This window comes from Typopeltis vanoorti, chromosome 4 (genome assembly GCF_054136105.1).
Source record: "Typopeltis vanoorti isolate ZY-2024b chromosome 4, IOZ_Tvanoo_1.0, whole genome shotgun sequence".
Lineage (NCBI taxonomy): Eukaryota > Metazoa > Arthropoda > Arachnida > Uropygi > Thelyphonidae > Typopeltis > Typopeltis vanoorti.
Window position 1 is genome coordinate 160417499 of NC_143552.1, and position 13947 is coordinate 160431445.

Consider the following 13947-nt stretch of genomic DNA (forward strand, 5'->3'; position numbering starts at 1 on the left):
TGCCAAAACACCTTTGAGAAGCAGGTGCATTGTTCTGATGAAAGATGGTTTTTTCCTTCTGCAAACCAGGTCTTTCTCACAAATTTTTTTGTCTAGTCTGGTCAAAAGATCGGAATAATATTTCCCGGTTATTGTTTTACCCTTTTCAAGATGATTAATAAACTAAATGCATTTAGCATCCCAAAACACCGATGTCATGACCTTTCCTGCTGATGGAACCGACTTTGTCTTCTTTAGAGCTGAACAACCAGATTCTGTCCACTGTTTTGACTTGTTTGGATTCTGTTGTGTAATGGTGAATCCAAGTCTCATCCATAGTAATAAATTGATGCACAAAATCAGTTTTATTCTTGTTAAAACGCTCCAAGCACTGTTCAGAGATTTTCATGCGAGTACGTTTTTTATCTGCTGTGAGTAAGCACGGAACCCATCTTGCGCAAAGTTTTTTCATATGCAATTCTTCATGCAAAAGATATCCTACACGTTCTTTTGAAATGCCTATAGTCTCGCAATTTCACGCACTTTGACTCGCTAGTCATCCAATACCATATCGTGCACTTTGAAATGCCTATAGTAATTATAATAAATTTAGTTTAATCCTTTATCCAAGTGTGAGCAAACAAAGTTTGCACCTGAAAGTATCTTCAGGACTGGGGTAAGGTGGATTAAACTAAATTTATTATACTCTAACCAAGTGAAAAATAAACTTTCAACATCTTTCTCTAAATCCAGAGTAATTTATTTAAAAAAGGTGGCACACCATTTGGCAACTTCTATAGGTAGAGATGACCTGCTAATGCTTCTGCCTGGTATCTCCACTTGGGCCTGGCTCCCACTGTCTTCAGTGGGAGCCAGGCCCAAGTGGAGATACCAGGGACCTCAAAAAAGGTGAAACTAGTCTGGGTTGTGGCCTTTCCCTTAATGCTTAACATTAGACATATCCGCAAGGAGATGTGTTTTGCATTATGGGAGATACTGAGATAATAGTGTTGGTAGCTTGCTCCACCTTTGCAAGGAGTTCCCTGGTGTTGTACCACCTTACCCCAGTCCTGAAGATACTTTCAGGTGCAAACTTTGTTTGCTCACACTTGGATAAAGGATTAAACTAAATTTATTATACTCTAACCAAGTGAAAAATAAACTTTCAAAAAAAAAAAACTTTTGCTTTAGACATCTGTATAAAACAAACTACTTGATAGAATGATTGTAATTTCACATGAATGCTTATGACAGATGTACCAACTTAGAAAAAAAAAGATCTTGCCGATAGTGTTGCCATTTATGGTTGAGACCAAGAACTTTTCAGACCACCCTCATATAAATAAATGATTTTCATATGCAGAGATCTCATAACAGACTTAAACTTTAGTTGTATTTCTTAATCCTTAAAAATGACATCAGCTATTATCTATCTATTAATCTATCTCTGTTCTGCCAGTTGTATTGAAAAAATTATTAAAATTTAAAAAAGGCTTGTTCTTTCAACTCCTTTAGCAAATCTATGTATTCCTTGAAAAACTAAGCATAACAAGCTTATTTAAAATTTTCTGATTGCATTTATAAAAATATTAATAATGGTAAAAAAAAAAAATTCTTTTCAACTTTTAGAAGGCATTTGATCCCTTCACTCATGTTATATACTATTAGGGAAAATATATACCGTAAGAATAAGATGAGGAGGAATGTAACTATGGTTTCATACTCGGAAAAGTGACTAGTTCAGATAAAGTAAGATAAACAATACATTGAGCAAAAGAGCAGTTCATTTAAGCACGTGCCATGTAAAGCTTAAAGCATGGCATGGAAGATGATTTACTGAACAAGTAGTTCAAAAAATAAAAACAGATGTTCTCTCTGAATATACTAAATTAATTCTGGTTGAACTGAATAGTATGAAAGCAGACTCATCATTTAGAATCCATTCCACTTCTCTGCAACCCTGTTTTTGCATTTGCAATATTATTGAGATGGTATGTACATGCCAATGGTTTGAAATGAAAAAAAAATCATATTGGATATAGTATCAACATATTTAATAGATAATGTCTTATAAATTTTTGCAGGCACTTTATAATGTACTTTATGATATACTCAAGAATTCAGTAGAGAATTTGTGCCTGAGGGAGGAGAGCTTAGAAAAATATCCTTGGGAATTAAACAGTTTATATAACAGAATTTGAAAGAAAATTTTCAACTTCAATTATACTGCGAGGAATTTAATCCTGCTTAATATCAGATAATCATACTTTTATAACATAATGGTGTTTTTTATATTGATTTATATAACTTGGGATGAGTCCCGTTGAGCACCTGTAATCTTAGAGCCTCGGTAGTTCATTTAATAATGATGATGATGCCCTTGGATCAGAAAGAGACCTGGGTTTGAACTTGCTTAGATGTGAAGAATCTTTATATAAGGACTTGTCAACTAAAGGTGAGTTACCCAGTCTCATAAAAAAAAAAAATAATAATAATAAAAAAAAGGTGAGAGGCTTTTCCCTTTCAAAAAGTGGTTTTTCATTCCTCAAAATGAGCAAAGTGACTAGCCAGAAAATACATGTAGCTTGTAAATAGAAATTCATTTACAACTTATAGTAATATTTTGGTTTATATGGGTGTTGCTGCACCTGCCCTAATGAGAATCTCAATCCTAATATCATTATATACTAATTAATTAATCTTAGAAAGATGATCTGTTTTATTCAAGCAAAATTACACACACCGTGCTATTTTGTGTTGTGGTGCTAGAAATCTTTGTCACCAAGAATATAAATTGAACCATTGAGAGAATTAACCCCCCCAACCAGCCATGATATCTATAGATGTCCAGCTAAATCTGGATACAAGGTTAAAATAAAACTGATAGATAAGAAATGTGAAGCAGCTTTAAGAGAATTTAAGCCCATTTCTTTGGACAGTAAATGATTCTGAAACATTGCTCACTTTTAACTGGAATAGTAATGTAATTAAGCAATTTTTGTACTTGTTTTGTGTTAGCATGTTATGCTAGTTCCATTATGTGTGCTAATTACTAATTTGATCTGTTAATTCTGATTATTACTTGTGCATTATTTTATATACAATCTGTGTGTGTTCAATCATATATTTTTTATATGAAGTATATGTGTTACCGCTAAAGTGCAGAAATCAGTTATTCTGCAGATTATCTAGGTATATTGTGCAGATTAACTACGGTGATCTGTTAATGTGTGGAAAATTGTTTCATTTCTCAAATTACCTAGGTAATCTGCACGTTACCTACTAGGCACTCGTTAAAGTGAAAATAAGATCTTTGCTGGAACAACAGAAACGTTTCTGTATGTTTAAATTAAGATAATGTTATTTATTTATTTTTTGATATCTAAAGAATCAAGTTAACACAATCAAACAATCAACAAATTAGTTGATAGAATCAATCATCAATCAATTAATATAATACAAGGAATCAAACGGTTTAAAATATTACAATTAAGAAAAAAAACATATGATAAAATTATGTTTACTTATTAAAAAACCAAACTAAAAGTGGAGGGAGGGGGGGGGGAAAGGAGTAGGGAAAGGAAATGAGAGAAACAAACTTTTGAACCTTAACGATACGGAAGCCGTTAATGTGCACATTACCTAGGTAAAATGTGGAAAACTCTTGATTCCGCACGTTAATGGAGCAAATCAGTTAATCTGCAGATTAGCTAGGTAATGTGCACATTAACGGTTTTCGCTCTTTAGCGGTAACATATATATTTCAGTCAGCTTACTGTGAATATTTGCTTACCTCTTCCTCCACATTTCTTTAATGTATGTTGCTCCAACTCACAAAAGGTATTTGCAAACCTGTAGTACATTTGATACCATGGGTGGGCTAAGGATTTTTTTTCCCTATTTTTTATCAATTGTATAAATTTTTTTAATATTTTTTAATCTATTTTTTACATAGTGTGGAAACTCTGCTCTAGAGGCCTAATATGGAACTTTCTCAAACCACTTCAGGCCTCCAGTAAGAGGGGAAGTGGTCTGACACCAGGCAATGAAATACATCTGCCACCTAAAAACAATCACAAACATCCATGCTCATAGCTGGATTTGAACCCATAGCCTGTTGATTGGAGAGTGGTTAGCATACTCATTCTCCAATCAACAACTATAGCCAACTATATATGCCTCCATGTGAATGGAACTTTATGAATGGATTACTTCATCTGATTCCTGAAACATCACAATAAGAAGTTTTCTTCTAAATTGGTTGCAGTAAAGCTAGATTTTTCCTTCTGTTTATAAGGCTTAAAAATTCCTAAAATGTTCTTTTCTAGTTTTGAAATTTTTGATAGTTCAGGTAGGCTATTTTGGATGAATTGCTATTAAGGATGAACTGAAATAATTGGAATTCTTCCTGCCATTTATTATTATTTTTCTCATCCCCATGGAATTGCAAGACTCATTGCAGGAGGTCAACACTAGTGAACACAGTCTATCATACCACTCCTTAAAATCATCTGCAGTCTGCATGTTCACCACCCTCTCAGGCAATGCATTCAATGCTCCTACCACTCTCCATGCAAAAAATTTACTTCTTACCCTTTTACTCATTACCTCTTTTTTGCAACGTCCAGGGATGGCTTCTTGTCCTTGTTCCTTTCCCTCGTTCTACCTATGAAAAATCTCCTCAGTGATAATACAATAATAACTCTTCAACAGCTTAAATGTCTCTACCCCTTTGCCTTCTATCTGCCAAACTTTGCAGTCTGCATGCCCTCAGTCTATCTTCTTAAACAACGTTGTATAGTCATTGTATAGTCCTGACATCATTTTTGTTATTCGTCTTTTCACCCTCTCTAAGGTTCTCTCCTTCAAATCCCAGTGTCCAGATCTGAGCACAGCAATTCAGATGTGGTCTGATCAGAGCCTTATACAATGGGACTAGACCACTTTTATCTCTCGTGGGTAATGTTTTCCTCAATGTTGCCTAAATTTTAAAACCTTACATTTAGTTGCATTAAACTCACATCCCCATATCTTTTGCCCACCCTTCCAGCGTATTCAAATCCTCTTGAAGAGCCATAACATCAGCACTAATACTAATAACCCTCCCAAGCTTCACTGTCTGCATGCCAACAACTGAACATCTCCCTGTAGTCCTGTGACAATACCATTGATATAAAGATTGAACAGCAGTGATCCCAAGACTGAATCCTGTGGAGCTCCACTTGTATCCTTCCTACTCTCTGATACTGCTCCGTCATATACAACTCTGATTTGTTTCAGAGAGCCATTCACCAATCCATTCCACTCACCTGATATCGAAACCACTTTGAAAGTCCAATGCATTTCTAAGGACTTGGCATGTTAATCTTGATCTTCACTTGGGCCTTGTACCTTTCATAGTGTCCTCAAATACCAGGCAAGGAATTCTGTCCGGTTCCATTCACACAATGTGACCGAACCAATGGAGTTGATGTTTTTTAACTATCTTAAGAATTGTTGAGTTAGAGATATGTTGGCCGAGTGGTTAGCATATCCACTCTGCAGTCAAAAGGCTGCGGATTTGAATCCCGCTGTGGGCATGGATGTTCGTGAGTCTTTGAAATTAATGGTGGTGATGGTGGACAGTAGATGAGGCAGTTTGTGGATGAGGTTGAGTGGTGGAGACGGAGAGCTGTAGAGCAGGTGCCCTCCCTCGATGAGTCCTAGGACTCCCTGGAGGTGTCAAATAATAATAATAATAATATTCAAATCTTGCAGAACTTTTGCATTTGTCTTAATTTCTGTCCAGTGAGTTCTGTTGATTTTTCTTAAGCATTTAATTTGGAAAGCCAACAATTTCCTCTCTGCTTCTCTTTTTTAAGGTCCAAGTTTCTGCACCATAGAGAGTTATTGGTAGTATTATACTTTTGTATAATTTTATTTTTAGAGTTGTAAGAATTTTTTTGTTTTTCTAAATTTTATTAAGTTTATTCATTATTGACCATGCTATGGAAAGTGTGTTTTATTGTTGCTATGTCATGGAAATTTGAAGTCATATATGCTCCTAGGTAATTAAAACCATTAACTTGTTCTATGGTTTCCTGATTAAGTGTTATCTGTATATTTTCCGGGTGTCTTCCAATTTTCCTTATTTATTTTACTTGAATTTATAATCATTATAATTTCTGCAGGTTTTTTGTAATTTTGCAAGCTGAGATGGAGATTTATCTGTTCTTTTGTAATTTTGCAAGCTGAGATGTGCGTTGTTCTTCTTGACTTTTACTTGTTTTGTTGAAGATAATTTTTTTTTTAATGAGTTCTTGGATGAAAATGTTAAAAAGGCATGGAGATAGGCATCCCTTGCATAACTCATTTAATTTCAAGTTTTTTGTTCTGATAGAGCTTGTGTAGCTCAGTGGATGTGGCATTTGTAAACCATGGAAGACTTTGTTTCAAATCTAGTCGGCAATTAGAGGAAATTTTTATAAGCATTTTTTCGACTGGTTCCCAAGTTAGTCGATCTCTGGCATGGGCAAGCAGGTTTTTTCTCCTTTGAACTCGGGTTTTTCGTCCTGTAAACTCAAGAAAATTGACCGTAGAACCCATTCAGACATTAAATATATTGTGTTAGGGACCACGAGATGGTGGCACTTGTTGAGCTGTCTCTTCACTGTGTGCCGATTAATTAGTGATAGCCTTGGGTCAGCTATCTCTGAATGGCTACCCCGAGGAGATTGAACTTCCCATTCAGTCTCCAAAAATTAGATGGAGCTAAAACAGCCTCTTACTCCATATACAGGAATAAGACTTCAGTTGTTTTTTTTTTTTATTGTTGTTTTTTTATTTTTTTTTATATTGAACTACTGCACTTGTATTCTGATAGTAGTTTGAAACAAATCTTAGTATTTCGAAGTCTGTTTTTTAATATTTGAATAACTTCTCCTCTATTGACAGAATCAAATATTTATTTTAAAGTCCACAAAATGTCAATAAAGCTCTCTTCCTGTGTCCCATGTAATTTTGGCCAGGCCAGATTCCGAAAAGATATGATCAATTGTTGACCTTTTTTTTTTTCTTTCTAAAGCCAGCTTATTCTATTATCTGTATTATTTTTACAAAGATTTTGTATGAGTGGCAAAGAAGAGTAATTGGTCTATAATTGTTATATTTTTGAACTTCACCTTTTTCACATAATGGGCAAGATTTTTCCTATTTTCCAATTGTTAGGATCGTCCCAGTGAAAACAGTATTATTGAAAAGTTTGACTAGTTGTTTAATTAGATCAGGTCTATCATTGTTATAGCGCTTTGGGGTATTTCATCAGTTCCCAGTGCTTTTGATGATTTCATTTCATTAAGTGAAAGGATTACTTCTTTCTCTAGAATTACGGGTGCTGTATCTTTCTCACTGGTCGGTATATGTGGGTGGTGAAAGCTTTTATCTTTAAAGATTTTGGAGAAGTAATTGTATCAGATGTGTTCCATTTCTCTAATATTTCCAGTTACTTTGTCTTGTGAATCTTTCATGGTGAGAGGTGAAGGAATTGTAGTCTTTGGTAATCTCTTTAACTGTAGAATAGAGAAATTTGGAGTTGTGATGTAAATAGACTTCTGTACATTTGTCTGCTTGATCATTCAGCCAATCTATTTTTATTAAAAGAACACGTAACACCACAGTAATAACTTTTAATTAATAAAGGTACAGATATTTCATACTAAAACTAATAGTACATCTTCAGTGTCACACAAACAGTTATAGGAATGGAATACCAGTAACGAACATTCGGTGGATCACCTATTAAAATACAATTGTTGCTGTGTGCTAGGAAATGATAGAAAATAATAATTAATCTTTAAGATAATTGGATTTTTTTATTGATTACATAAAATAAAAGTCTCCCAGATCTTTGAGAGAGAGACAATCATTTAGATTTAAATTCGGTTGGTGTAAAATAGCTTCACAACTTTCTTTAAAAAGGCGTTCATATTTGAACCTGCATCTATGGAAAAGAATAGCTTTATCCCACTGGATATTATGAGTAGTGTTAATACTGTGTTGTGCTAGACCAGACTTCTGAAGTTTGTTGTATTCAATATAATATTGATGTTCCTTAACTCTTTTTTCCACAGAATGGCCAGTTTATCCAAAATAAGAAACATCACATTCACATAGTATTTGGTAAATGCCAGCCAAAGATAGAGACGACAGTTTATCCTTTGTAGAAAGCAATAAAGAGAAAATTTTGTTTATAGGAACATATGTGGGAATCAATTGGTACTTTTTCAAAATTCTACCTATAGGTTCTGAGATTCCTAGAATGTAAGGGATCGGAACTCTGTAGACTGTTGAAGAAACCTTAGGTATTGGAACATAAGATTCAATTATCTGTTGGGTTTGATTGTGGTTGTAATTATTCGATTCCATTAACTTTTTAATGATGGAAAGTTCTTGTTGTAAGATTAATGGAGAAGAGCAAACTTTATGTGCTCTATTAATTAGAGATTTAAGAATGCCAAATTTTTGAGATGTGTAGTGAGCAGACTTTTTATGAATGTATCTTCCAGTAAATGTGGGCTTTTGAAAGATGCTTGTAGATAAGGTACCAGAAGAAGTTCGAGTAAGGAGGATGTTCAAGAATGTAAAGTACCAGAATTTTCTTTTTCCATGATGAATTGAATACGTGGGTGAAGGCTATTTACCTGTTGTAGAAACGTGGAAAGCTCATCTTCAGTATGTGACAAAATAGCAAAAACATCATCGACATAACGATACCAAAGAGATGGTTGAAGATGAATGGATGAAAACATAGTGTCTTCGAATTGTTTCAAAAAGTAGTTGGTTGGTTAGTTCCTTTATGATTACAGAATTTACTACTTCTTTGCCCTCACATTAGTATTTCTTACATTATTCTCTCCCCACTATCAGTTTCACTTTAATGAAATATGGTAAACAGTATGTGTTTTGTGTTTTTAGTATAACGTACACACTACCTGCATTTATATGGACTATTTCAAGTGAATTACTCTCAGTTTTGGTCAGAAATCTAACACCTGGCTCAATTTTACATTTGTTCCTATACCTCAATGTTATCAACATTTCACTGTGCAACAACATCAGATATATTTGGATGTATATATTATCATTAAAACAGTAAGTGAATAAGTGGTATTTAAAGTTAGATTTTTATTGTTAAATTGTATTTCCATATAATTGTGCTACTAGGACATTATGGAAGAACAGAGATGGCATGAATTTTTTTTTATTTTTGCAGCAGGATATTGATGATTAAAAATGAATTCTTTTATCTAAGAATTAGATACAGATAGTTATAGTTAAAGCTATAACTGAGTATCTGATTCTTAGGAAAAACTAAATTTGATCACTGGAGTGCTAATTAAATATATGTAGTTTTGAAAGCAGCATTTAGCGATGAAAATTTAATCATGCCTGTTATATTCTTACAGATCGTCAGATCCGAGGTGAAATGTCTACTGCTGCTGATCTAGATTTACACTGGGATTCATGGGATAGAAGTTCAGGAATGGGCACTTCGCCTCGTACCTGTCATCAGCGACGAGCTGCCCGTTCTTCTGTGCCTTCAGAAGAACTTCTGAAGAGTGTACCTACTCCACAGTCCCCTCCTTCTGGCTTAGGTGTAGGTCCTCACATAAATTATTCAGGACAGATGTCATCTTCTGTTACTTCTATTCAGCATGGGCCTTGGTCTCCAACTCCCATTTCATCTCTTTCTCCCATCATCCCATCAGCTCGTGAACATCGCTATACTCCACCACCTACACCACCTATTTTAGGGAAAAAAGGAGAAAAAAAATTTCCTACAACTCCACCTCCTAGTAAGAAACATCAGACTACTTTGCTTCCAGATGTTTTTCCTCTGACTAAAAGTAAATCTCATGAGGAACATCTTGCTAATAAAGTAGAACATTTGGATTCCAGTGCAACCAGGTGATGATCATTTTAACTTATTTTTATAGTATATTATGCTTGCCCAAAGATGTATTCTTGATTTAATCTCCTTATTCTATCACGTGTGAGAAAACAAAATGCACTGAAATATCTTCATGACCAGGCTACTTGAATATAGTGAACAATTGATTTGTATCTTATTTAAGTATGCTTTTCTTGGGGGGGGGGGGGGAGAGCCATGCATCATGAGGGTTGTTTTCATGGCAGATGTCTTTTTTCCATGTGCAGTTAGCAAGTGGTGTATCACAATGTTATTACTGTACTGTACTATACTGTACTGCTTGCTCGTCTGCAAGGTATGCTTCCAATTGTGTTCTCAATCTTTCTGTCAATATCATCATCACCTTACCAAGGTGACTTATCAAAGCAATTGTTCTATAATTTTTGCATTCTATCTTATTTCCTTTCTTGTATAATATCACTAATATTGATTTCACCCACTCCTCTGGCATTTTCCCTTCTTTCCATACCATATTACATAGTTGGTGCATTTCTGTAACCATACTTTCGCCATCATATTTAATCATTTCTCCAGTGATGTTATCCTGTCTTATTGCTTTTTCTATCTCTCTTAAAATGTCCATATCATACTCATTACTGGGTAGTGATATCTGTTTCAATTCTTCAATCACTTTCCCAATGCTCTCTAAATCCAGTTTTTCTTCGTATAACTCACTACAGTATCGTGTCCACTGCTGTACAATTTTATCTTTATTCATCAATACTTTGGCTTTTTCATCTTTAATTGTGGTCTGTTTTGGTTGTCACCTTCGATTAATAGTTCTAATCATTTTGTACACCTCTATAGTTTTGTGCTCTCCATAGTACTGATTCTATATTATTGCATTGAGCTTCTATTTCATCTTATCCATTCTGACTGCTTTTTTCACCTCATTACACTTTTTTTCTATATTGCTCCTCTATTTGTTCTGATGTATCCCTTCTCATCTTCAACATTCTCTTCTCCTGCACTAACTTCAGTATTTCTTGTCTAATCCATTTCTTCTTGATCTTCTTTTCTTCTGGCACTGTTTTTTCAACTGCATCTTCTATCACCTTCATTACTCCTTTCACTCTTAGATTCGAATGTGTTTCTTTGTCCACACTTTTAAATTTCTCTTCTAACACTATTCTGTATCTTCTTCCTATTTCTGCTTCACTTATTCTTGCTATATCTCTTCGTTTCTGATGATGGAGTTTATATTTTCTTTTTAATTTTAACTTGATGTTTGCAGTCACTAAACTATGATCCAAATCTATATCTGCTCCTTAAAAAGTTTGACCCTGCTGTACTGATGTTACCATCTTCTTTTAATTGTAATCATATCGATCGTGTTCTTGGTTTTCCCATCATTTGATCACCACATCCATTTTCTACATTCCTTTTGCTGGAATCTTGTGTTACAGATCATCATCTCATGGTCCACAGCAAATTCTAACATTTTTTCACCTTGTTCATTTCTTTTTCCCCATGACTCTTTTCCAACCATCATAATCTATTCCTACGTTGGCATTCCAATCTCCTTCAATAATTAGTACATCTTGCTTTGGTATTGTTTCTATTGTCTCTGTCAGATCTTTGTAAAATAAGTCAATATCCTCATCTATGCTGTCAGATGTGTGGGCATATATCTGGACCATTGATATATTAAATGGTTTTGCTTGAAATCTTGCTACTATGATTCATTCATTGATTTCTTTGTAGTCTAACAGTGCCTTTCTAGCTTTTTTTGTTAAGAAGGAAACCAATTCCTGCTTCATGCTTGGTGTCATGCCCTGACCATATGACTTTGCAATCATTTATCTCTCCTGATGATGTCCATTGCATCTCCGCCAGTCCTAGTATATCACATTGATATCTTTTCATTTCCTTGCAAAGTAATTCTAGTTTTCCTCACATCCAAAGTTTAAGTACATTCCATGTTCCTACTGATAATAGTTCTGTTAGTTTCAGTTTCTGTTTCCTTTCGGTATCCCACTTTTCGATTCCAACCCGGTTCCCTCGATTGGTATCGCCGACCTTGTTCATCCGGGCAGCGTACGAGTTAGCATGTTTTAGCTGTTGATAGTATAGGCATCAGATAACAATCGTATTTTTTTCTTGATGGTCAGAGAATCGAAAATCATCTGACCGAACCCTCCTCCTTTATCCAGGCTTTGGACTGGCATGAGATTCCTAAGGATCCCATGGCAGAGTTTACTTGTACTTGCTGCAGTGTAATAAAGTGGCCTTCTTCCAGTATAGTCTGTGGTGGGTGTCCAGTGTGTGGTCAGCAAGTTCTTAGTGGCTGTATTGGTGGAACTGTATGTAGTCCTTGTGTTCAGATATCCTGATGTTGGCTGTTCTGCTTGTTTGGCCATAGTAGAACAGTTTGTAACTTCAAGGGACCTAGTATATTCAAGGTAGGTCTAGAGGAAGTGGCTGGTCTTTGAGGGAGCAGATAAGAGATGAAAATTTCTTATGTGGTTTGTAACTAGTTGTGAGGTCATATTTTCTTAGGATTTTTGTTCATTTTTCAGGTGTAACCATGGATTGGTGATAAATCTAGAGTAATATTATCTATGAAGGGGGGGAGGGAGTTGTGGTTAACTGATTTTAATATTTTTTTACATTTTTTGGGGGGGGGTTGTAGCCATTGGCTAAGAAGGTGTTAAAGATATGTTAAGTTCTGTAGTTAGGGCATTGTTATTTGAACTGGTTTATGTTCATTCAGTTAGCAGGTATTAATTTAGAAATTCTCTCTCTCTCTGTTAATATCTTTTTTTTCCCTATTTGTATTTAATTGAGTTCAAGGTTGCCATTCAGGCTTCTTATGTTGACAGTACCAAAGAAATGGAGCTAGCTCAGGAATTGGATAAGTACCAGATCGACATAATAGGGGTGACTGAAACAAAAAAGGCAAAACCTGGTGAGATCTTTCTGAGTAATAAATCAATAAATACAAAATGTTATATTCAGGCAATGACAATCAAGGAAAATGAGTAGCCATAGTATTCAACACTAAATACGAGGCTAATCTTCTTGAAAGGCAGGCAGTCTCAAGTAGAGTGATGTGGGCAAATATGAGAATGGGGAACTGGACAATGAGACTTATTTGTGCCTATGGTCCTAAAGAAGGTTCTACTAAGATAGAAATGGAGGAATTTTTGAGGCTTTAGAGAAAGCAACTGACAACACAATGAAAAAGAAAAAGTTTGTCCTTGTTGGAGATCTAAATAGCAGAGTAGGAAATGATTGTCAGACATACAAAAATATTTTAGGAAAATTTGGCGAAAAGAACAAAGCTAATAATAATGGCAAATACCTGTTGGATTTCTGCTCAGGACATGGTCTGGTTATTTCCAACATAAAAATGTGCACAAATTCACTTGGAGAGAAGAGGCAAGGAATAAGAAAAGTCTATGGAAGGTTTACACTTGGCTATGCTACTATTTATATATTGGGTTTTATCTTTCATCCAAGTGTTAGCAAACAATATTTGCACCTGAAGTACTTTCAGGACTCGGGCAACTTGTGGTAAATGTGGTATAAGTTCTCATCACTTGCCTCAGTATCTCCTATAATGCAAAGCACATCTCCTTGCAGACATGTATGATGTTATGCATTAAAGGAAGGGCCACTACTCAGAACGGTTTCGACCTTTATTGAGGTCTCATCAGTGGAAGCCAGACCCAGAGGTGGTGATACTAAGGTGGAAGTAATGGAAAAGTCATATTTACCTATACGAGTTGCCAAAGGGTGTCACATCCTATTATTAAAATTCTCTGGATTATAGATAAATTTATGGAAGTTTTTTCACTTGGCTATGCTACTAATTATATATTGGGTTTTATCCTTTATCCAAGTGTTAGCAAAAAATTTTACATCTGAAGTGCATTAAGGGAAGGTCCACTAACAAGAGGCCCTTCCCTTAATCCTTAGCATTATACATATCTGCAAGGAGATGTGCCTTGCATTATGGGAGATACTAAGGCAAGTGATGAGAACTTATACCACCTTTA

At 35.0% G+C, this 13947-nt stretch overlaps 1 protein-coding gene across 4 annotated transcripts in view; it reads left to right on the forward strand.

The window, feature by feature from the left end:
• LOC150107798 (kinase suppressor of Ras 1-like) overlaps positions 1-13947 on the forward strand; it is a 441142-nt gene that overhangs the window by 95978 nt on the left and 331217 nt on the right. For all 4 annotated transcript variants that reach the window (XM_090391553.1, XM_090391555.1, XM_090391554.1 and 1 more), the window contains exon 4: positions 9423-9924. In XM_090391553.1, the coding sequence (XP_090247679.1) occupies positions 9423-9924 (502 nt within the window). The remainder of the gene's footprint in view (positions 1-9422; positions 9925-13947) is intronic.